The 25,243-nt window shown below is 48.1% G+C and overlaps 1 protein-coding gene across 2 annotated transcripts in view; it reads left to right on the forward strand.

The window, feature by feature from the left end:
* The window catches only part of DNAH17 (dynein axonemal heavy chain 17), a 14,992,541-nt gene that overhangs the window by 1,001,765 nt on the left and 13,965,533 nt on the right, over positions 1-25,243 (forward strand). For both annotated transcript variants that reach the window (XM_085617470.1, XM_085617471.1), the window contains 3 exons: positions 8,952-9,051; positions 9,158-9,243; positions 9,434-9,559. In XM_085617470.1, the coding sequence (XP_085473596.1) occupies positions 8,952-9,051; positions 9,158-9,243; positions 9,434-9,559 (312 nt within the window). The remainder of the gene's footprint in view (positions 1-8,951; positions 9,052-9,157; positions 9,244-9,433; positions 9,560-25,243) is intronic.

A 25,243-nucleotide genomic window follows, 5' to 3' on the forward strand; every position in this document is an offset into this window, starting at 1 on the left:
TCTTTATTTATTCCATGTCCATCTTGTGGAAAAAAGAAGGCCTCTTCAGACACACATGAGGTGTGTATTGTCTGTCTGCCGGATTCTCACTCTCCAGCTACATGTCATCATTGTAAAGACCTTTCCAAAAGGACTTTAAAGGAGAGAGAGAGAGGATTAGACTCTACGGCTTATCAGAACAGTCGACGTCGAGGCAGCTGGTCCCTGTTTGCTCCCCATCGGCGTCGGGCTCGGCGTCGAAGACTCCAGCGGCGGGATCGTCGCTGAGAGGTGAGGAGTCCAGGGGTAGTCATGCTGCAAAAAGAAAATCGGCGTCGACTTTAGATACAGCGACGAAGCGGATGCGTTCGTCGTCGGCGACTTCGACGTCTAAGAGATCGGCGTCGAGGGATCGGCGTCACAGTTCGACGTCAAAAAGGCATCTTTCGACTTCAAGAGAGGATCGCTCGACGTCAAGACAGAGACATCGTTCGACGTCGAAGGAAGGACATCGTTCGACGTCGAGAACTGCAAGAGATCAGTCGACGTCGCAAGAGGTTCGTAGGCGTTCGACTCCGAAGTCTACGTCGACGTCGAGACCAAGATCGCCGTCGAGAAAAGATCGATCGTCGACGAAGAGACTTACGACGTCAAGGCATTCGTCGTCGGAGCATTCGACGTCGAGGCAGGCGCCTCCGTCAAGACCGACGTCGAGGCAGGAGCCTCCGTCGGAGTCGACGTCGAGGCAGGTGCCTCTGTCCTCACAGGTCTCCAAGGCTTTGGAGAAGTCCATAACGTCGAGGCGAGATTCCCCGTCGGGGTCTAGACCTCCGTTCAGACCAAGCCCTCCGTCAACGACGAGGTTCTCGACGTCGAGGCAAGAAAAATCTCCACTGATCCTCGAGGAGTCAAGTCCCAGGTCTCCGGTGATAGGCCTATCACCGTCGAGGCGGCCCTCTGCAGAGGGTTCTCAGGAGGTGTCGCATGTTCGCCTTACGATCCGGCCAGTCTCAAGGCGCAAATCCCCTCATAGACTGGTGTATACAACTTCTGAACATGATTCACCACGTCCTATATCTATCTCGCCTTCAGGATCAGAGGGCTCGAGTTCAAGATACGAGTCACCGGAAATTGTGCATCAATCTCCAGTGCCTGCAAGAGAAAATAGTCCACTGGAAGAGGGAAATGCTGTACCTCAAAGTCCCGCGAGAGAGATGCCTCAGGACTCGGCTATGTCTTACGCAGTTAAGGCCTCACTAACAAGGTTGAGAGACATGGACTTCCCAGCGAGACCGGTCAGATCCCGTTCTCGGGGAAGAGAATTTCGACGTCGCTCTCGAACACCAAGGAGGCGACCCAGATCCTCCTCTCACAGGAGAGAGTCGACCAGATCGGAGAGAAGGCGCCGTAGGACTCCTTCCTCCTCCCGTCATCTAGATCATCCAGAAGGGATTATTCGCCGACACTCTCGGATACACCACCCTCTAGGGTATCTCCGGTGGATGGTATCTCTACTTTTCAGGAAGTGTTGTGTAGAGGAGCTACAAAATTAAATATCCCAATGCCGGTTCAGGAGATCACCTCCTCCATAATCTTTGAAACTCTTCATGAACGAGCAGTGTCACGCCCACTGTTGCCATTAGTCCCTGGTTTGCTACAACCAGTAATGGATATTTTTCTCACGCCAGCGACCACCAAATCTGCGCCGGCGCGGATTCTAAAAAAGTACCGTCCGGCTCCCGAAGATCCTCTGTTTCTAAGATCAGATCCTCCACCGGATTCTGTCATCACCGCTGCTGCCAGAAAGACGCATGCAGTAGCTGGGTCTTCAACGGTGCCCCCAGATAAGGACAGTAAGACGCAAGACTCTTGGGGGAGGAGAGTTTGCGGCTCGGCATCTTCTAGCTTAAAGGTGGCCAGCGCCTCAGCGCTTCTGGGGCGCTATGATAGATCATTATGGGACTCTCTCCAGAGGTTCATTGAAAAAGTTCCATCAGAGGACAGACGGGACTTTGAAGAAATTTTGCACGAGGGAAGTCTGGTTTCTAACCAGGTGATAAGTGCAGCGGCAGATGGGGCAACCCTAGCAGCGCATTCTTATGCCCATGGAATCACAGCCAGAAGATCATCTTGGCTCAGATTGACGGCCTTGAAGCCGGAAGCGCAGGCGAGAATACTAAATCTGCCTTTCTCGGGTAGTTCACTTTTTGGGTCTCATGCAGACGAAGAAATGGCCCGTATGAAGGCAGAGCTGGAGACCATGAAAGCCGTCAGGCTTGAAAAGAGGAAAGAGTTTCGACGCCGCAGGGGAAACGATAGGCGTAACTACCAGCTGAGGGTTCAAACCCCTCAGTGGCAGAAGAACCAGGACCAGCAAGGCCAAAAGAAACAGCAATACCAGTCCCGCAGACCATCCAGGGGACGTGGTAACAACAGGCAGTCAAACGCTGGAAACAAGGCTCCAGGGAAGCAATGAGGAACCGCTTCCTCCGATGCTGTCCACCGCTCCAGTGGGAGGAAGTGTTGCGCATCATCTTCCAGAGTGGCAATCCATCACAAAGGACAAGTGGGTTCTGAATATACTGCGTCATGGGTACTCGCTTTGTTTCCGAAGCCACCCTCCATCGATTCCTCCTGTTCATTCATCCCAGCATCTAAAGCAGCTCAGAGAAGAGGTGGCGACTCTTCTGCTCAAATCTGCAATAGAAAAAGTACCCAAAAACCAAAGAGGAGAGGGAGTTTACTCCAGATACTTTCTGGTTCAAAAAAGGAGTGTGAAGGTAGAGTTCAGACCCATTTTGGACTTACGGATACTGAACAAACACATAAGAAAGGAAAAATTTCGCATGCTGGCGCTCCACAAAATATATCCTCTTCTCCAGTAGGGTGATTGGATGTGTTCGCTGGACCTTCAGGACGCATATTTCCATATTCCCATCCTACGGAATCATCGAAAATTTCTCAGATTTGTGGTAGGGAACTCTCACTATCAGTTCAAGGTTCTTCCATTTGGCCTGAAGTCAGCTCCTCGAGTATTCACAAAATGCGTGGCAGTAGTAGCGGCTGCTCTAAAGCGCGCAGGAGTCTTCGTCTATCCCTACCTAGACGACTGGCTAATAAAGGGTCCATCGCCTCAGAGTGTTCGATCGCAGCTGTCGCTTTGCCTGAACTTATGTCGCAAGTTGGGTCTCAGAGTGAATGTCAAAAAGTCCAATTTTTCACCAACACAGAGGATCCACTACCTGGGTGCAACTATAGACTCCGTAGTAGGAAAAGTGTTTCCTTCGGAGGAAAGACAGTCATCCATTATCCTCAAAGGCAGACAGATTCTATCCAACAATCTGTCGTCGGCAAGACAAATCTCATCTCTGCTAGGGGCCATGGCATCCTGCATTTTCCTAGTGCCCAATGCCAGGTTAAGGATGCGTCCTCTCCAGCAAGATCTCGAGGACAAATGGGATCAAAGGAACTCCCTGTGGGAAGAAACAGTTTGCCTTTCCTCAGCGGCCAGGCAGTCAGTCAAGTGGTGGCTGAAGCCACTGAATCTACAAGTGGGGATCCCCTTCCATCAAGAACCCCCAACTCAGACCTTAATCACCGACGCATCCCTTCAAGGCTGGGGTGCGCATTTCGGGTCTCTACAAACTCAAGGACGGTGGTCCAGCAGCGAGCAGTTGTACCACATCAACATGCTGGAGCTCAGGGCAGTCCACCTAGCCCTCAAAGCGTTCCTGCCTGCGATCAAGACGAGTACCATTCTAGTACAGACGGACAATACCACCACAATGTACTACCTGAACAAGCAGGGGGGTACTCGATCCAGGACGCTCTTGCTGGAAGCTCAGTCCCTGTGGCACTGGATCCTAGCAAGGAACATCTCGTTGAAAGCGGTGCACCTACCAGGAGAACTCAATGTGCAAGCGGACTTACTCAGTCGTCATTTTCAAGAACCAGAGGACTGGGTACTAAACGACGAGGTGTTAGAAGACATCTTCGGGGAATGGGGGCGTCCGCAAGTGGACCTCTTCGCGGACGAGCACAACACAAAATGCCGAGGCTTCGTCTCAAGATACCATCGGCCAGGATCCCTAGGGAATGCCCTTTTGATCAATTGGTCAATGACATTTGTGTACGCTTTTCCGCCTCTCTCACTAATCCCCAAGGTGGTGACCAAGCTGCAGAATTCATCTGCCAAGATGATCCTCATAGCACCGGACTGGCCGAGGCAGTGGTGGTACACGGATCTCCTGCACATGTCGATCCGCCCCCACAAACGACTGCCGTGCAGGCCGGACTTGTTATCCAAGATGCAGGGGAAGATTTACCATCCCATCCTTCCCTCGCTGAGCTTAACAGCATGGCTCCTGAAGTCCTCCAGTATGGCCATCTGAACCTCCCTCAAGAGTGTATGTCCATACTGAAGGAAGCCAGGAGGCCTTCGACAAGACACTCCTACTTCTTTAAGTGGAAAATATTTTACATATGGTGTGCTCAGCATCATTATGATCCAACAAAATGCCAGGAGGATGTAATTTTGCCCTATCTTCTACATTTAGCGAGGGCAGGGTTGAAATTTTCATCCATAAAAGTTCACCTAGCAGCCATTACAGCATACAGGCATTCGCCTTCGCAGCAGTCATTCTTTAAGTTGCAGGTGGTGAAGGATTTCTTGCAAGGTCTCAAGAAAGTCTATCCCCCTGTTAGACCTCCCTCTCCTTCCTGGGAGCTAAACTTGGTTCTGTCAAGGCTCATGAGTTCTCCTTTTGAGCCTATACATAAGGCTACCCTACAGCACCTCACATGGAAGACAGCCTTTTTAATAGCCATCACTTCAGCACGGAGGGTCAGTGAGATACAGGCCCTCTGTTCTAAAGAACCCTACACTACGTTTCATCTGAATAGGGTAGTGATGAGGACTCATCCTTCATTCCTACCTAAGGTGGTATCGGACTTTCATGTAAATCAAGCCATCTCCTTACCAACCTTTGTTCCCAACCCCTCCTCTCCGGCAGAGAGGGCGTTGCATTCTTTAGATGTCAAAAGGGTCCTAAAATTCTATCTAGATAGGACTAAGAATGTCAGGAAATCTGATCAATTGTTTGTGAACTATGGTGTTGTCCGTATGGGCTTTGCTGCATCCAAACGTTCCATTGCTAGGTGGATTGTTTCAAGTATTACATTGGCCTACCAACTGGCTCAGAAACCGTTGGTGGCGCGCCCTAAAGCGCATTCTACAAGAGGAAAAGCGGCTACCGCTGCTTTTCTCAATCATGTCCCACTCTCCGAGATCTGCAAGGCAGCCACTTGGAGATCTGTCCACACCTTTACCAGACATTATTGTCTGGATTCGGCCACCAGAGCAGACACTCAAGTAGGACAAGCCTCCTTGAGGAATCTGTTCCATACATAATCATTTTCATGATTTTTCTTACTCCATGTGTGGTACAATTTTTTCATTTGCCTGCAGGTGGAAGGTGGGCTTGCTACTCTATTCAGTGCTTATGACTATTGATGAGGATCCCCTGGAAGAGAAGGATAAGTTACTTACCTGTAATCCTAGTTCTCTTCTAGGGGTATCCTCATCAAAGTCATAAGCAACCCACCCGCCTCCCCAGGCAAATGAGAAGAAGTGTATTATTCATTATGGAAAGGATATATCTTTGTGTTTAGGACTACGGTCCCGCAAAGAACAACTGACCTAACTGTCACCCCTGAGGCATGATGGGATATGAAAGCCAGGGCTGCCTTAAAGGCACGATGCCAGTTTTTACCTATACAGGGCTTTTCAGTCTCTATGGTATTGTATTGCAATGCAGCCTGCAGGCTAGCAATGTGTTGTAGATCTGTGTTTCCCACAGTTTTCTCTTTTTTGCTTTCTCATGAGTGTTTACCTCATTAAAAAAAAAAAAAAAAAAAAGAGATTTAGGAGCCCGATTCACAGAACTAACTTAAGACAAAATCCTAAACTTACTACCATTTTGGTATTCACAGAAGGCACTTACTCATTTCGGTATTCACAGAAGTTAGGAGTCCTAACTTTAGAACTCCTAAATGCCTTTTGTGAATACCGAAAGTCTTAAAAATAGGATTTTTCTCAGTTTAGTAGTAGTATAGTTAGGACTCCTAACTTTAGGACTCCTAAATGCCTTCTGTGAATACCAAAAGTCTTAAAATTAGGATTTTTCTCAATTTAGTAGTAGTAAAGTTAGGACTCCTAAATTCCTTCTGTGAATCCCGAAAGCCTTAAAATTAAGATTTTTCTCAGTTTAGTAGTAGTAAAGTTAGGAGTCCTAACTTTAGGACTCCTAAACTGAGAAAAATCCTAATTTTAAGACTTTCGGTATTCACAGAAGGCATTTAGGAGTCCTAAAGTTAGGACTCCTAACTTCTGTGAATACCGAAGTGAGTAAGTGTCTTCTGTGAATACCAAAATTACTAAGTGCCCTCTGTGAATACGAAAATGGTAGTAAGTTTAGGATTTTGCCTTAAATTAGTTCTGTGAATCGGGCCCTAGGTGTTTTATTATACCTATATGTATTATTGGATGTGTATTTATACATTGCCTAGCCTTTTTTTATAGGGGCTGCATTTGCTTGGAAAAAATGATATATGTTTATACATATACAGAGCTGTATATATGTATGTTTTTTACATATATAATTTTATTATTTCCGGGGTCCCCGCACATGGGCGGGAATATTCAGTGCTTATGACTTTGATGAGGATACCCCTGGAAGAGAACTAGGATTACAGGTAAGTAACTTATCCTTCACGTACCTGCCGTACAACGTTTAAAAAGCATCCTGCTTTGATGTATCTTCCGTCCTGGCCTAAGGCTCAACTCTTTTCTCCTTTTTTATATATGGCTTTTGACCCTTCCCTCTTACCACCCGATTGGCTCGCTAAATATAATTTCCCCTCCATTAGGCACCATTATTTTTAACGTCAGCTGCTTGTGCGTAACAAACTACATTTCCCATAATTCAAATGAGACTCGACGTATGATACGAATCTCATTGTAATCAAAAATGAATCACACTCTTACATAAATAAAATAATGTTTAAAAACGTTTATAAATTGTTGAAAAATTAGGATTACCTTATACAAAGTATCGCCAAGGAGGCGTAACGCAGCAGTGCGATTGGGTGGGACGACAAGGCGCCCCTTCTTGAACGTGTTCAATATTCAGTGCCATTTGGGTAAGGCACTTAACCAAGTCCGCACGCATCAATGGAACACACTTATAAATTCGAAAATTGAAAAATGAGGAGTGCATCCTGTCCTTATGATTGATGTTTGAACCCAATGCCCAAAACCAGGATAGCACCCACCCCTCACAAACGGATTAAACAGCAGGATGAACAAATTTAAGTACACACGAATGAGACGACATCGTGATTTATCTAAGAAAGCATGGAAATTAACTTTTATTGACATTTTTAAAAACACTGATGACTATTATTTTATTTACGTAAGAGTGTGATTCATTTTTTATTACAAACAATGAGATTCGTATTATACGTCGAGTCTCATTTGAATTATGGGAAATGTAGTTTGTTACGCACAAGCAGCTGACGTTAAAAATAATGGTGCCTAATGGCGGAAAAATTATATTTAGCGAGCCAATCGGGTGGTAAGAGGGATGGGTCAAAAGCCATATATAAAAAAGGAGAAAAGAGTTGAGCCTTAGGCCAGGACGGAAGATACATCAAAGCAGGATGCTTTTTAAACGTTGTACGGCAGGTACATGAAGAATCATTAGTTTAGAATATTATGCAGATAAGCATGTTGAAAGCAAAGACAAATTGATGGGTGGAAAAATAATGATGTTTGAAGGGTACCAGGACAGAATTAAAACGGGAACACAAGCACTTGGGTTGATTGTTTTTCTAGGATGAAATACGAAGGCATGATTTAAATGGGGCAAAGGTTAACGGATGAGTGTAATAGCAACGATCTCTTGGAGGGTACCAGGACAGAATTAATGAGAAACCATGTACCTAGGCTGACCGTTTTTGATTGGTAAAATATAAAGGTATGGCAGAAATGGGGCCAAAGGGTAGTAGATAAATGCACAAATTTGGTGAAGGCTCAAGGTAAAGATAGTGGAATACCATATACACCGATGAAAATCAGTTGCTTAGAAAACGTGTGGATATCATGTTATATAACCTTTGTTATAAATCATTTAACAATTTGATAAGTCAAATGATATACAACAATTAGTGATCATGTGTTTTTTATGATTATTTACAGTGACCCCTGAAGAAGGGCAATCATGCCCGAAATGCATTGGGTATTTTATCGAATAAACGCTGCCTTTCATGAATAGTGCTCTATTCGTGTTCTTTCAAGAAGTCTGTATGGACACAGTTTGAACATTAGAAGCTTGGGAAATGGCATAGACACCCCATGTGTGGACTCAGTCAAACAAGGAAAAAACTTGAGTAAAAGTCATGTTTAAAAACGTTTAAAAATTGTTGAAAAATTAGGATTACCTTATACAAAGTATCGCCAAGGAGGCGTAACGCAGCAGTGTTGGAGATAAGCCACGCAGTGATATATATATATGGTTCACGGAGAGGTAGAGACACTGTTGTAGTGAATGCATGTTTAGGCTATTGCAACTCTGTGATGGGTTGTTCAGTAGCTGCGAGTTAGAGAGTCAGATTAAAAGTTGCATATCTTTGGTTTCAAAGCATTTGTTTTAATAGCCCTAAGTATTTACAGCTTATGAATTTTTGAAGGATACCTCAGTAAATCATTTTTAGAGGCAAGTTACATTTCATTTAGATTGTTTAATCGTAGATGCATGCTTTCACATATATTTCTTAGCTTGACCCTGCAGAATGTGCTGACGTCCAGTGTTTAAGTTACTAATGTTTCTCTAGTTCTTCTTTTTCGTTTGTATTGTTGCCAGCAGCTAGTTTTAACCATCTATTCTTTTTATTCATTCGCCTTCTCTTTCCAGCTGCTCATGCCAAGAGCGTATAAAATATCAGAGATTTTGGAAAAAGCAAGGAGTAGTTACTGGCCAGCTCTTCAAAACATTTACAAGGATCTTGATGCAGGTATTGTCTTCACCTTACAACAATCTGATTAACATTGGGTTTAAACCCTCAATTTGTTTTGTAATAATATGCTTGAATGTATAATTAAACATTTCTCTTTTTACAGGGCTGAAGGAAGCCAAGGACATTGTTTTATATTTAAAACCCTTTAAAATACGGTTAGATGAAATTGAGCAAACAGAATTTCCTCAGGTAATAATAAAATCATTGTAATAAGTTTCACGTGAGCACTTTCAGGGCAGTAGTAGGTTGAGGTTCTATGATGTATATACCTCTGGACATGTGTATCTGCCATCATTTGCATCGTTAAGTCATTTGTTAAAGTAAGCCTTATTGTGTACGTGCATCCTTTCCCATCTGATGTCCCTATGCTTCCTTCCAGGTTCTCTCCATGATTAGTGGTTTGATGTACACCGTCTGCTTTATCTGGGCTAATTCTCAGCATTACAGCACACCATCTAGGATTATTGTCCTCTTGCAGGAGATTTGCAACTTCTTCATTGAGATGGTATTCATATACATGTTTGTTTCAATTTGAGTTGTTTTCAAAACTTATAAATAAACGTCATTGCCATTTACAATGCCATTAGCTCAAACTCTCTCAAATGTGAGACCTATTGCATTGCCTTGCCAATCATGTGATAAGTGTCAGGGGACGTCATGAGCGTGCGTGTTAGTTATTTTGGGGTAATGGTACCTGGTGTATATGATGGACAATGTAGTCATGGTTCTGCCAATGTAGAGCCATGGTGTTCCTGTGTGTACTTGTGGTGGGGAGTGAGAGGAGAATGCAGGTGCTTGTTTTAGGGTGAGAGCTCTTTGCGTGTGCATGTGGGATGGGAAGAGAAAAGGAGGGGTGTGTGTGTAATGGGAAAAGGTGGAAATGGTGGGTGTGTGTGCGCGATGGGAAGAGGAGGACTGGTGTGTGTGTGTGTGTGCGTGAAAGAGAGAGAGAAATGGAGTGTGTAAACACAATGGTAGAGGTGTACAGTCGACACAGCACAAAACATGTCTAGTGAGAGGGGGGACCTGTGAGCAAAAAAGGATAACAAATGTTTGATTGAGGAGAGGCCCCAGTGTTTGTGAGGGTGCGCATATGTGTGATGGAGAGTGGTAGAGCTGGGTGTGTTTGATGTCCTGGTCTGTGTTTTCTGATGGGGAGTAAGTCAGGATGGCAAGTGTGTGGGTATGTGTGTTTCTTTGTGAGGAAGAGAGGCAGACCCTCTGTGTTGTTGTGGTAAACAGGCGTTGTTACCGAATTAGTAGTGTTTTCAGTAATTCTTATTTGTTTCCTTTTATGGGAAGTGGGCTCCAAAGAACATAAAAGCCATGAAATACAGCCAGGCCCGGCATTTCTGACATTACAGTGGAATTGATTGAATTAAATCTGCTGTTAGGATTTCCCTCTTTTTGGCCACATAATGAGGCTGCCCACAACACAGGCAGTGTGCTGCTCAAAAGCTTCCATTGCGGGGGCCTGGCATTGACCTCTTGGGCATGAATTCTCTCAGCCTGTCACCCCGCTGAGGTCGTTAAAATGAGTATCATTGAGTGGGAATATCAACAAGCACCTGTTATTCAGCGCTAACATTCCCAGGTTGACCACCAGGTTCTTAGGAAAATTAGGAAAATCACACTTGCGCAAGGAGGATGGATGGCGATTTCAAAAGGAGCACAGGGCGGGGAATTGCTCCTTCAATCCAAGTATAACAGCTTTATGCTGAGTAAAGAGTTTTGTAGCATCCAGTAAAATTTTACTTGCTGAGGCCGTCAGTGGTGCGTAGTCAAAGCAGTCCAGGACACACCATTGAGGGCGAACATGAGGCTACTTCCCCCGACAAAACAGGCCACAAAATGTTATATTAGCTCGGGGTTTGGGGCTGACTATCTCCGGCCATTTTGCAGTCTATGAAATTGGAATGTGAGAACGGTGAACCGACTGGGTACACTCAGCAGCCAAAGATAAAGGATTAAGCACATGCCTTGTAACCCTGCACTGTGACGGAAGCAACTATTTTATCACAGCCAAAACCAATCTAGGGACTCACTGTCAGATGCATCATAGACAGAAATTCACCGAAACCGGACTTGACACAGTATTAATTTGCTCGCCATAGTTTGTCAATAAAACTGTCTTTAAAAATGTGTCTGTCACTGCGACAGAAAAGGTGCTCGCGGTAAACGAGCTTGTAATAGCCAAACAAATCAAAGTGCTTACTTACTGGCAAATGCACATAAGACATACATTCAAAAAACCGAAGAACACATTAATAACTTATTTTCCATAATTTAGCATTAAAACGGTTTGTGCAAATGTAATTTTCAGTTCAACAGAAAATGCGCTAAACAAGTATGAGTTACTGGTTGCCCGCCTACCGCCACTGCAGCTAGGCGGGTTGCTTAAGCTTGTCATCCTAAAAGTATGCGTTGGTTCCAAAGTCCTGGAGAAACACTATGTTAGACCAACAAGGCCACAGTTATTAGAAAATATTCAGCACTTCCTCAAGTTAAGAAAAGAAAAGTAAACTGCAAATATGGTTATCCACCTGTTCACACCATCCCCATAGCTCCATGCTGGTAGTTGCAATGCTATAGGCGTTACATTCGCCCCTATCCTGGGATTGGTGCAAATAAGACAAACATTCACTGAAATATGACACATTATTAATCTGTTCGTCATAGTATCAAGGAAACTGTTCGTGCAAACAGATTGCTCATTGCAACAGAAATGGTAGGTAGATAAGCCAAATGCTCCTGCATTATCGACATTGCAGCTCGGCCGGTTGCGTAAGTTTGTCAGTCTAAAAAGTGTGTTGGGGTTCCAAAGTTTTGGGAAAGACTGGGTTACAGCACAAAGGCTACAGTTTATTGGACATTTGATGTTCCCATAATTTGAGAAACGGAAGGTAATCTGCACGTATTGTTCTCTCCATACCAGTAGCTTTTTCATCCACGTGTCTGCATGCTGGTATACATCAGCAGAAGTCTGGCCCTAGGCTACTCACGCCAGGGTAGGGGTTTGTTGGTCATACTAAAAAGTGTGCTGTGGCTTCAATAGTGTTGAGAAATATTGAGCTTGGAGCGGATATGCGGACTTTCACTAGAGAACATCTTGCATTCCTAGCTAGGAAGGTGCAGGTATATTCGTTCATATGTTTTACCCTTGGTTCTCACTTTCCAAAGGCATTGCCATCTTTTCTACACACTGGTATACCGTGGGCAAAAGTCTGGCTATGGGCAATATACGCTGGGGTGGGGATGCCAGCATGCCGACACAGTATTTACAGATCGCAGTCAGGCTAATGGGTTTTGCAGGCAATAAGGAAGTGATATGTAGCTGTATATTTGGAGTAAACTTGGGGGACCTAAGCCTCACCCCCTGTTTTAGATCCATCTTTGTTGTGTTTTAAGAGGGAGAAGAGCACCAGGCGTCCTCGAAAGGACATGACACAGTTTAAATCCAATGCCTGTCTACATGTTCACTCTCTGGTGCGGCACTTGGTCATCAGGCTGAACCCTCGTTGGGACCCTCCAAGTAAGGGGGCAAACAACCCATCTCGATCATGGGCGGCACGCGCCCGGGATGCCCACTGTCCCCCGTCATATTAGCCATAGCCATGGAACCGCATGCGACACGACTACGAGAGGTGGGCGAGCATTGGGGCATTCCATTGGGAGGCCGTACACATAGTGTGTCCCTATATGCGGATGATCTCCTCATCTATGTCAGGGACATCACAGCAGACCTCACTACTCTCTGGACCACGCTCGCAGACTCCGAGAAAGCCACAGGATTGAAGGTGAATTGGGATAAATCCTCCATCTATCCTCTGCACCCGAATACACCCCACAGAGTAATTGGGCTGGGAGACGCTACACTACCATGGACAGGGGACGCCCTGCGATACTTGGGTGTCAGACTCTACCACACACCTCAGGACCTCCTGGAGGGCAACCACTACCGAGCCCTTCGAGGGCTTAAAAGCCAAATCAACTTCTGGCGGACCCTACCCTAAGCTCCAATAGCAAGGGTAGCATTATCCAAAATGATTATGGTGCCCCGGCTCCTCCATTACTTTTCCAATGTCCCGGTCATCCCACCACGCTCCTTTTCCCGAGAGCTAAACTCCTTACTGATCTCCCTGATCTGGGGGAAGGGCCGACGCAGAGTGGGCCTATCAACCCTACAACTGCCCCATAATGAGGGTGGGATGGGCACCCCGTCCTTTGAAGCCTATTTTATGGCAGCACAGCTGCAGTTGCTGTCGCGCTGGACAGCACATCACAACCTAGGGGAGATGGACACCCAGGTGGGACAGGTAGCAGTCCCGGAACTATCCCAAATGCTCCTCCCAAGGACCAAACCCGACCCTGCTCATCTGCTGTTGGTCAAAGTGGCCAGATCCTGCACCCTACGGATTCACCGTCTGTCCAAGGGGACACCCATGTATTCCCCGTTATTGCCGCTAGTAGGCCTCCCCAAGGGGCACGAGTACTACATCACGGGAGAGCTCAGAATCTGGACGGAGCACATGCTCACCAAAGTCGAAGCACTATTCACTGACGGCCAGCTGACATCGTTCGAGGCTTGTCCGAAGAGAGCGGGCTCCCGGTCGGTCAATTCCTGCTACACCGACAGCTGGTGGCAGACTGCAGAAGGACCTGGGACCTCACGGACAGGGAACCCAAGACTCACCCGGTACTGCACACACTACTGCACATGGGAACAGGCAGACATCATATTACGTGGATCTATAAATCCATTATGGAACTAACACGCACAACCCTGTCGCGACTACGACTCCGATGGGAAGAGGAATTCGGCCGAGCCCTCCACGATAAAGAGTGGCAAATAGCCCTAGAACACCACAAAAAAGTGTCCAGCAATCAAAGATTTAAAAATGTCCAGTTCAACGTACTGCACCACGCGTACGTCACGCCGGCGCGACTTAAGCGCTTCTACCCGACGTCACACTTTGACTGCCCCCTCTACCACACTCCTGATGCCCCATTTATCCACATGTTTTGGACATGCCCCATGATACAAGCCTTTTGGGTAAAGGTACACACTACAATACAAAAGGTCACAGGTCTGACAGAATTCCACACGTGGGAGGCGTGTGCCCTTGGCATTTTAAAGCGCAAGAAGCCAAAAAAGGTAGAAACTAAATTTTCAATGCTAGCCGTACTCCTAGCAACTCATAGTATAGCAATGCACTGGCGCTCATTGGGGGGCCCCCCAATAGCAGCATGGTGGGGGGCGGTAAAGAAATGGGGCACGGCCGAAGAAGATATTATCAGGCAGGAGGAAGCTCGCGGTATGCGACGGCACCCCATATCATTGGACTGGGCGATGCTCCTTCATGACTTCACGCAAACACAACCTACCAGCGGGGAATCCCCGCAAGCCACCCGGACGGAGCCAGGGCCCAGCGCACCTTGCCCTTCACAAAATCCCCCTCCTTCACACTAGCTCACCCTTCCGGCCACCTTCAGGGGACCGCGCCACAAGTAATGTTGGGAACCATTGCCCGTAGTTAACGTAACAACCTGGAGCTTCGCCCCGCCTAACCCCTACCCCACTTCCCCCCCGCCCCATTTCTTCCCGAGTTATAGATCCCCAGTTCAGTTCAGAACCTGGATTACCATCTGGCACTTCCCTATATAGGGAACGAAAGACTAGCAACTGTCATGCGGGTATGGATGACTCCGCAACCCTCTCAACACCATCCTCAAGTATGTTTCCCAGCATATCATTAAGAGGCAGAGAGGCAGTCCCACCTCCCCCATCAACGGACTCTCGGCTATCCAATGCAGATATGTTGATATTAATTGTAATTTAGTAGCAGATGTGTCTGATTGTTGTATGACATGTATAATTCCAAAGTACAATAAAAAGGTTTCGCAAAAAAAAAAAGTAAGGGGGCAAACAAGGGCTTAGTCACCCCCAAAAGAAGATGCACAAACTTGCACACAGTGCGTTATGTTTGGTATCACACAGAACTGTGTTTATAAAGAGAGCTGTTTGATATCCCCAAGGGGTCCTATTCCAGGCCGGTGCTGCACAATTAAACAAATGGAGGTCGGTGGATAGAGATAAGGGTATTGTGTTGGCCACAACAATAAGTTATTAAACAAATATACTTGTGGCCTTGAAGGCGGACACCTCTGCATTTACCAGTGAATCCTGAAGTCAGGCCCGAGGCAGTGAGGGGTATATTCTGGGCCCAGTCAAACCCTAATCAGAAGGCCAATAAGTATAGAGGGCACCTGAGGGACATATCTTGGAACTGTGGTTAATGATGAGAACAGTAGTTCCCATCTTCCGGGGAAGCCATCGAATTTTCCTACAAAAGGGTAAATTAAGCCAAATACAAGCCCAACAAGCAGGAGAGCTTGGTTCAACCCGAATTCAAAATCAAATAAGAAGGGCTTGGTAACTTAGGCATGGCCTCTTTAGCGCAAACACAACACTGGACCCCTATAGGGATGGGTCACACTTGCTAGAGGTTGAGAGAGAATTGGTCCAGCTGGAAGGACTGGTATCTGCAGGTTGCAGGAGGTTACGGAGCCTGCCATGGTGGGGGGGCCACGGATATGACCGCGGCCACATCCAGAGATTTGGCGGAGTTACAGGACGATCCAGAGGCTGAATGGTACATTGGGGTACCCTCTTCAGGAGAACAATAGGGGTGCAGAAGCCAAACAACCCCAGGAGTCTTTACAGCAGGACCCTAGAGGAAAGTGACGGCACCCTGCTAGTCCTTTGGGCAGTTTTAAGTCTGAGCAACCGAGGGCTTGCCTGGACACGCTCCGCCCCTAAAAAGGTGTGAGTAAAGGGATAGACTGGTGGTCCACGGTATTTAAGGGGGATAATCCCCACAAAATGGTAGCACCGATTGGGTTGGCCACGGTGCTGTTGGCTCATCAGACGGGCAGGGCAGCTTAGGTCAGTCACCGCTGCCTGCCCTTGGATCGCCCGTAAGTTAACCCACCACGTTGGCATATATCTCTTATATGAAATAAACCTGCAGCAAAATGTTTATTCAGTATTGAGTTATCTTTCATAGATTCAAATGCTTGAATCATTCCCTGTTGTCGAAGTGAAAGTCCCAAGGTACATATATAAAGCAGTAAATAATACATTCCATAGGCTATCATGGAGGTTACCATGTATTCAATAGCCTATCAACCTCCTTTTACAAAAACGCCCAAACTCAAAACACGACCAATCAGCAACCAGCACCCTCTAGAACCTTCCTAAGAGAGGTTGAATCCCTCAGATTTTCACCGCACGTTGTGTGTAAGGAAGTCTCCCTGAGCACCGCTCAGTTCTTAAACTTTTCTTAGATAAGTTTTGTTTCTATATTGATATAGAAAAATGTCTGATAAAAAAGGATTATTTAGACCTTGTAAATCCTGCGTAAAGAAAAGAGTACATGTTGAGGATGCCTACAAGGATTGCATCTGTTGCCTCGTTCCCCATCATAAGGCAAAGCAGTGTAAAATATGCCGCACTTTTTCAACAAAGACCCTTAAAGATAGAGAGGGCAGACTTTTATTGTAGCTGAAGAGAAAGCAGAGTGCTTCATCAGATGTTGAGAGCAACACGTCCTCAAAGACTCATAAGAGGCCCAGGTCGCCTGAGGGTCAGCCTGGCGAGCAGGAAACATTCTAAAGTCTCTCATCTGACCAGTGAGCCTAAGGTCTCCTCAGAGATATGTCCCCCTCATTCTTTGGCGCATCTAAGGAAAAAACAGAATCTTCAAGTCATTCCAGACACAAAATCAGGCACAAATCTTCATCAGCATCAAGCCTGCCATCGACGACTACTACTTCAACAACGACAATAACTCTATCATCATCGAGACCGTCGACAGAGCTGACTACTTCGACGGCGAGTATTAAAGGTTCCATACCATCAACGTTGCCTTTATCATTGACGAAGACTCCGTCAACGAAGACACCACCATCGACAAAGATCTCATCATCGACAAGACGTCGATGAAGACCTCATCGTAGACGAAGACCCCAACATTGAAGACAACTCCATCGTCGACGGCTCTTTCATTGTCGGCAAAAGCTGCACCCCCGACGACAATACCGCTGTTGACGACGATAATTTCACTGTCGACGGCCTCGTCGACGATAATTCCAATTTCGTCTACAGGTCCATCAACTCCATTCCTACAAGCTACACAAGTCCTCTGTTAGATGTGGAAGACACTGATGAGAATGATTGTCCATTTGGGACTGCGCATAGCCCTTCTGAACTCAACGTGAAGTGTCAGGAAGAGGATGAAGACTATGACGATGAGGAGCAATACAGTATCCAGTCCCCCATACACAATATCATCAATTCAGATACTTTGAACAGCAGAGGCAACAACCTGCTCTACTGGCTCCGTCCCTAATAGTGGACTTACAAAATATGTTGGTGGATTACAAAAAGGAGGTTTCCTTCTCATTACGACAGCATCACTGTGCCTCTCCCTCCGCTGGTGGCTCCTCTGACACCACCACCACCTCCTGCCACGCCCAGATTGACGCCACATCCCATAATCCCTCTGCTTCCTAGAGAGGATCCTGCCACCTCCGAAGAAGAGCCTGAAGATGGAGAAATCCATGATCCTCCTCCGTCTACTGATGAATGGGATGATTATGTAGTACCAACACCGTCCCTGTAGGAGAGTAGGGTCTGCAATCCTATGATAACCCAGATTTTTTGCTTTTGCTTCATTGGTTTACGACTTTCCCCGGCTGTGGGCCTGCCAATCAGACCCACAGCCTAGCTGTTCTCTCTCGAAATTAACACACATGTACATTAGGTGCATCCACTAATTGGAACTGGGCCGCCTTATCAGTCCCTGTATCAGCATACCACAGGTATCCAGGGCATCGGTGTACCCAGGGCCTACCAGGGGCCGCAGCATGTATTATGCCACTCCTGGATGGCCGCCCAAATCTGACACAACTGGCTGCACGACAGCTGGGGCAAGGTGGTGTAAGCACCCGTTGCTGTAGGTGTAGTATTCCTATACCTAACCCTAAAATGGACGCATGGATTCCTGTCAGTCACTCCTATGGCAGGCCTTATCAATCCTGAAGGCAGAGTGCTGGGAATCATGTGAGATGGTGCTCTGGCGCGAGCTGGGCCCGTCGACGGCTTGCGGAACCAAATCCTAATAGCCGTTCCATGGTGACGCGGGCCAACTACCTTAAAGTGCATTATAATCCTCGCGGTTATTTGCTAACTTTGGCATCGCATCACCCAAACATGTCGAGTAAGGTGTCATACGAATTGGAATACGAACCCCTCGCCAGTTCTGGCGACGGGGTTAGCATTCCACCCTTCTAGAGGGACACGACATGGAAGTAACCTTGAACCCCGGTTAAAGTTGACTCAAGCCTCAGCATCACAAAATGGATGCTGCCACCAGACACAAGTCTGACCTCCTGCTGCTGGGAGACCTTCCAGCGAGGGGAGCTTGGACAAAGGGTTTCCTGTCGAGGGCGGTGTTAGCACCATCCCAGACAGGGTTTGTGTATCCCAGGTAGGCAGGGCTGAAAGGAAGGTGATTGCAAGTGGCACCCCGGTGCTCACTGTGCATAGCCCGGCTCAAACCAGTTTCGGGGGCACACCAGCCCCTGAGCTGGGGCGAAGCCGGACAAAGGATAGGGGTGTAACCACCCCCCTCCTGGTCCCACCCATAGGTAGGACCTAGTCACGGGCCAGCCCCTTTTTCCTAGAATAAAGGTGGGAGCGGGTCCCCTTCCCAAATTGGATAATTCTGAACCTTGAACTACTTTCCACGAAAGGAACTCTTGACTATTTCTGAATACTCTCCCTTGTGGCTAAGGAGTAGCCACCCTGCACCAGCAGGCACCACCTAAGCGCTTGCGGTTTGCTGTACGTCTCTCCCACGGATCAAGACTGCCCAGCTCGACGAGACCCGGGTTCCCTGCCATCTCTGACCTCTACCTACATCGTCAGCCCAGCTGAGATTCGTAGGTGTGACGAGACCTGCGGGACCGGCCACCTTCAGAACCTGCACGACGCTTATCTAGCACGCCCACCGAGGGACCCTCGAGTGAGTGCACCTAGGGTTTGAGAAGCCCTAACCCTGAGCGGCTCCAGCACCGAAGTCTGCCTCCCCAGCATCCACGAGATCTGCGTGGGGGCCCTTCTGCTCCTTGTTGCTCACCGCGTTGTCCGGCCACTCGCCGACCGGCTTGTGGCCCTCTTCACGACGCACCACGACAGACTTTCATCACTGGTCTGGTTGCTCCAGACTGGCTCTTGCTCCCCTTCAACAGAGGAGTACCTCGGACCCTCCTGGTCCACTCCCGACGCCATCTTGACTCCACCGCGTGGGTTTGCCACTGCCAAGACCTGCTGCCCCATTCCTGGGCCCAGCATCATCGACAGCAGACACCTTCGTGGGACAGCTCGCCCTCCATCCTGGTCGCCGCCGCGCCTCCTGGTCCGAGGAACAGCCGAGTCCGACGTCATCCACTCACCTGGTCGAGGTGACTTCAGCCGGTACCTTCCTGGTACCCACACGATCGCTGGCTAGCGGTTGAGAAGTGAGTCCCCTCTGATTTCAGGTTTTCTTCATCACCGATCCAGGCTTGGATCTCTCTGAACATCAACACTGGTCGCCTGCCAGCAACTTCTTCTTTCAGGCTCCTGAGACTACAACGAGGACTCCCGACATCTTGCTGAACCCCACGCAGCCGCAGCCTCTGGGCTAGGTAACTCGAGCATCTCGGTGCTCCATCGTAGGTTCACTCTACAAGTGTCCAGTTCCTTTTTCGTTTAGTCCCACTGATCGGATTCCTCCGGAATCAGTAACTTTAAACTTTCTAACCTTTCCCATTCCACTTGCAGTGTAAATGGTTTCGTGCCCTTCGGGCATTTGTGTAAATTGTGCAACCAGAAGTATTTTCATAAGAGTTTTGTAGTGTGCTTAGCTCCCTGACTCATAAAGAGCCAGGGTAGTCTTGTTATAAATAAATATCCTTTATTTTCATAACAACCTGTGTGGTGTCCTTTCACTTGGTGTTCAAGGGGTATATGTGATGGTAAACAGCTGGCTTAACACGCCCTCTAGAGTTTAGCCTGAAGACTGCTCTTGTCCACGCTACTAGGATAGCTGGTCTATAAGGTTGACTTACAACCAATCATCAATAAGGGTCGTTTGGAATGATACACAGTGATCACTAGAATAGTGAGCACTACATATCAGGCCAACTTCTCACATTGGTGAGCAGCGGTTGGGATTTGAGCTTGCTGTTGTTTTACCACACACGTATCCTAAGAATATCAAGTTGAAAGATCACATAAGTACCCAGGTACATATAACTTAACTTAGAATACTCTGAGTTCTACTGAACCAGCTGTTATAGTGAAACAGGGACTAGCACACCCTGACTATAACTCTTAGCAAGGGATCAGTAGAGAAACACATAGTGTAGGTAGGTGCATCACTTACACCTCACTAGAAAGCATGTCGGTCCACGGAGAGTCTGCAGAGACTCCCTTAGTGGTCATCGACCCTCCACAGGTCGTGTCACGATATGCAGCTCTTAGCTTCACGGAGATGAGACAGCTGTGTGCCTCCAGGAAGCTAAACCAGGGTTCTAACCCTACCATCGCATTTCTGATAGGTCTCTTAGAGACTTACGACGCTAGGAGGTCCTCTAACACAGGCCCCCCTAATGCTGATGGGAACATGCCTCCCTTAGAGGGAACCCTTGGTGACCCTGACCTCGACCTCAATGGTGAGGAGGAAGAGGAAGAAGAGTTAGAAGGGGACGAGGCAGACGGAGGTCCAGTAGTAGTCAGTAGGCTCACAAGGACCAACTTAAGCAGGCATGAGAATGGAACTGGGGGAGCCCCGGGCCCACGCTTAAGCAGGCTTAACCTTGGGAACGGACGAGTTAGGTCTCTCTCGAGAGGCTCTAACAGATCTGTTCGAACACATGTTTCTCAGGCATCTTCTCAGAGAGGGATGACGTCCCCTCAGAGAAAGGAGCACGAAGCGAAGATGAGGGAAGTCAATCTGAGGATCGAGCGGGAAGAACTTGCCCTCGCCAAAGAAAGACTTGCCTTGGCCCGAGAGCAGAAATTGAGTGGGTTAGATCCCACTGGTGGCAGCATTCTCATTAGAGAGAAAGACAGGGGTATAGACACTAGACACCTGAGTAAAATAGTGCCCCCCTTTAAGCAAGGGGACGACATCCACAAGTGGATAACTGCCTTGGAGAGGGCTTGCACTGTCCAGTGCGTCCCTCCAAGTCAGTGGGCAGCTATACTGTGGCTCTCCTTTGAAGGTAAAGGACGAGACAAGCTCCTCACTACGAGAGCTGAGGATGCCAACAACTACCAAGTCCTGAAGAATACACTGATTGATGGGTTCGGCTTAACCACCGAGCAGTACCGGGTGCTGTTCAGGGACACCCAGAAAATTCAGTCTCAGGATTGGGCTGACTTTGTCGATTGTGCCACTAAGGCTTTAGAAGGTTGGTTGCTGGGTATTAAGGTTACTGATTACACAGGATTGTACAATCTTATCATGAGAGAACAGATTTTAAACAACTATCAGAACCAATTGTTGCATCAGCACCTTGTCGACTCGGAGCTGACCTCTCCCCAAGAATTGGGAAAGAAGGCAGACAGATGGGTCAGAACAAGGGTCAAGCAGAACCAGACTCAGAACCAGGGTGGTCAGAAGAAAGCAGACCAAAAGGGTAGTAACAAGAACAAACAAAATGACCAGAAGTCTTCGACAGGCCCCCAACAAACCAAAGAGGGTGGGGGTCAGGCTTCACAGCAGAAAAAGAAGACTCCAGAAGGCCAGTCAAAAAGGTGGTGCCAATACTGTAAAAGTAAGACTCACTGGTTTAGTGAGTGCACCAAGAAAGGAGGGCAAACTCCTGCCACTGCAGCCCCTAAGGCACCTGCACCCCCTAGTACAGTCAGCAGTGGTAGTGCGCCTCCCCAGGCATTAGTTGGGTTATCCTTGGGAACTGAGGGGAGTGACGACTTAGTTGGCACGCTCACTCAGGCCGTCCTTGTCTGTACAGGGGATATGGATATGTCCCCTGATGCCAGTCCCAATACTTTGGGCAAATACAGGCAGACGCCTTTGATCAATGGAAAAGTGGCTCAGGCCTACAGGGACACTTGTGCCAGTGTCACCATGGTGACGCCTAACTTTGTGGACCCTGGACAGATCATGCTAGGTACCGATTACCTAGTGACCAATGCCAGCAATGTCACTACCAATCACAGTATGGCAGTTGTTGATTTCTCCTGGGGAGGGGTAAGTGGCCCGAAGAAAGTTGTGGTTAGTTCAGACCTCCCCGTAGAATGTCTGTTGGGCAATGATTTGGAAACGTCACAATGGTCAGAAGTGGAGCAGAGAACTCACATGGAAATGTTAGGCTTGCCAGCACATGTCCTTGCTGTGACCAGGTCACAGGCCAAAAGATGCCCCACTGAACAGGTGCTGGATCCTGGAAGAACGGACCAGACACCATCCAAGAAAAGGAGCAGTAAGGGTAAGGCCTCGTCTTCCCCCTTGCCCCAGGTCGTGGATCAAGTCTCTGAGGAGGCTGACCTTAAGGAACTGAGGGAAACTGAGCCACAAGAGCTTGAACCTGGTCAGGTTGAGTTTCTGGGCTCAGGGGGACCCTCTAGGGAAGACCTGGGGAAGGCACAGTTAGACTGCCCCTCACTTGAACCCCTCAGACAGCAGGCTGCTGCTGAGGCTGCAGGGAACGCCACAGGTACCCACAAAGTGTACTGGGACGATGGACTCCTGTACTCCGAGGCAAGAGACCCCAAGCCTGGCGCGACCAGGAGGCTGGTCGTCCCCTTGTCTCTGAGAGGTTTCCTCCTTACCTTGGCCCACGAGATTCCCCTTGCAGGTCACTTAGGCCAGAATAAGACTTGGGACAGAATTGTTCCACACTTTCACTGGCCCCACATGTCCGAAGATACGAAGGAGTTTTGCCGCTCCTGTGTCACTTGCCAAGCCAGTGGTAAGTCAGGTGGCATGACAAAGGCCCCCCTCATACCACTGCCGGTGGTGGGGGTACCCTTTGAACGAGTGGGGATCGACATTGTCGGACCAATGGAACCCCAGACAGCATCAGGGCACAAGTTTATACTGGTGGTGGTGGACCACGCCACCAGGTATCCTGAAGCTATTCCCCTTAGGAGCACTACAGCACCTGTTGTGGCACGAGCCCTAGTTGGAGTGTTCTCCAGAGTGGGCTTCCCTAAGGAGGTCATCTCCGACAGAGGTGCAAACTTCATGTTGGGATATCTGACTGCTATGTGGAAGGAGTGCGGTGTCAACTACAAATTCACCACACCCTATCACCCACAATGCAATGGGCTTGTTGAGAGATTCAACAGGACCCTAAAAGGGATGATTCATGGACTACCTGAAAAGCTTCGGCGGAGATGGGATGTCCTGATACCCTGCCTCTTGTTCGCCTACAGAGAGGTCCCGCAGAAGGGGGTTGGCTACAGCCCTTTTGAACTTCTGTTCGGACATCCTGTAAGGGGACCCCTTTGTTTGGTAAAGGAAGGATGGGAGAGACCTCTCAAAAAGCCGGCATCAAACATTGTGGACTATGTGCTCGGTCTCCGCTCGCGGATGGCTGAGTACATGGAAAAGGCATCTAAAAACCTTGAGGCGAGCCAAGAATTACAAAAAGCTTGGCACGACCAAAAGGCTGTCCTGACTGTGTATCAGCCTGGACAGAAGGTGTGGGTGCTGGAGCTAGTGGCCCCAGCAGCACTCAAAGACAAATGGTCTGGGCCCCACACGATCATTGAGCAAAAGGGAGAGGTCACCTACTTGGTAGACCGCGGAACTCCCCGGAGCCCCCACCGGGTGCTCCATGTAAACAGGCTCAAGGCATATGTCGACAGGGAGGGCATGGGCTTGCTCATGGCCACAGATGAGGGACAGGAGGAGGAGAGTGACCCTCTCCCGGACCTGCTCTCTCAGAACCCTGACGATGGGTCAGTAGATGGTGTTGTCTTTTGTGGCAGCCTCACTGGACATCAACAACAGGATTGTAAACAGGTTATTCAATCCTTCCGACATATGTTCTCTCTGACACCCAGTCAGACCAATTGGTGTACCCATGAGGTCGACACTGGGGACAGTCTGCCCGTAAAGAGTAAAATCTATCGACAGCCTGATCATGTCAGAGACTGCATCAAGACAGAGGTGCAGAAAATGTTGGAGCTGGGAGTCATTGAGCCCTCGGACAGCCCCTGGGCTAGTCCAGTAGTTCTCGTACCAAAACCTCACACCCAGGGCGGTAAGAAAGAAATGAGGTTTTGCGTGGACTACAGAGGCCTCAATGCAGTCACTAAGACTGACGCCCACCCGATACCAAGAGCAGATGAACTTATAGACCGGTTGGCTTCGGCCAACTACTTAAGTACATTTGACCTGACAGCTGGGTATTGGCAAATCAGGTTAGCTGAGGAGGCCAAGCCCAAAACAGCATTTTCTACCCCGGGTGGGCATTATCAGTTCGTGGTAATGCCCTTTGGTTTGAAAAATGCACCTGCCACCTTCCAAAGGCTGGTGAATCAAGTTCTCACTGGGTTGGACGACTTCTGCGCGGCGTATCTGGACGATATCGCTGTCTTTAGCTCCACCTGGGAGGATCACCTGGTCCACCTGAGGAAAGTGTTAGAGGCTCTGCAGAAGGCAGGCCTCACTATCAAGGCCACTAAGTGCCAGATAGGGCAGACACAGGTTGTATACCTGGGCCACCTTGTAGGTGGAGGCCAGGTTCAGCCATTGGAGAGCAAAATACAGGCCATCCAGGACTGGGCTCCTCCAACCACCCAGACTCAGGTTCGAGCTTTCTTGGGCCTGACTGGTTATTACCGGAAATTTGTCAGAAATTATGGATCCATTGTGACCCCGCTAAACGATCTGACAAGTAAAAAGATGCCAAAAAAAGTTCAGTGGACAGCCAGCTGTCAAAAGGCATTCGATGACCTAAAGCAGGCCATGTGCACAGCACCTATCCTAAAGAGTCCAGACTGCTCCAAAACATTCATTGTCCAAACAGACGCTTCGGAGTTGGGTGTGGGAGCTGTTCTATCCCAGCTGAATTTTGATGGTCATGACCAGCCCATAGCTTTTAT

This window comes from Triturus cristatus, chromosome 7 (genome assembly GCF_964204655.1).
Source record: "Triturus cristatus chromosome 7, aTriCri1.1, whole genome shotgun sequence".
In the NCBI taxonomy this organism is placed as follows: Eukaryota; Metazoa; Chordata; class Amphibia; order Caudata; family Salamandridae; genus Triturus; species Triturus cristatus.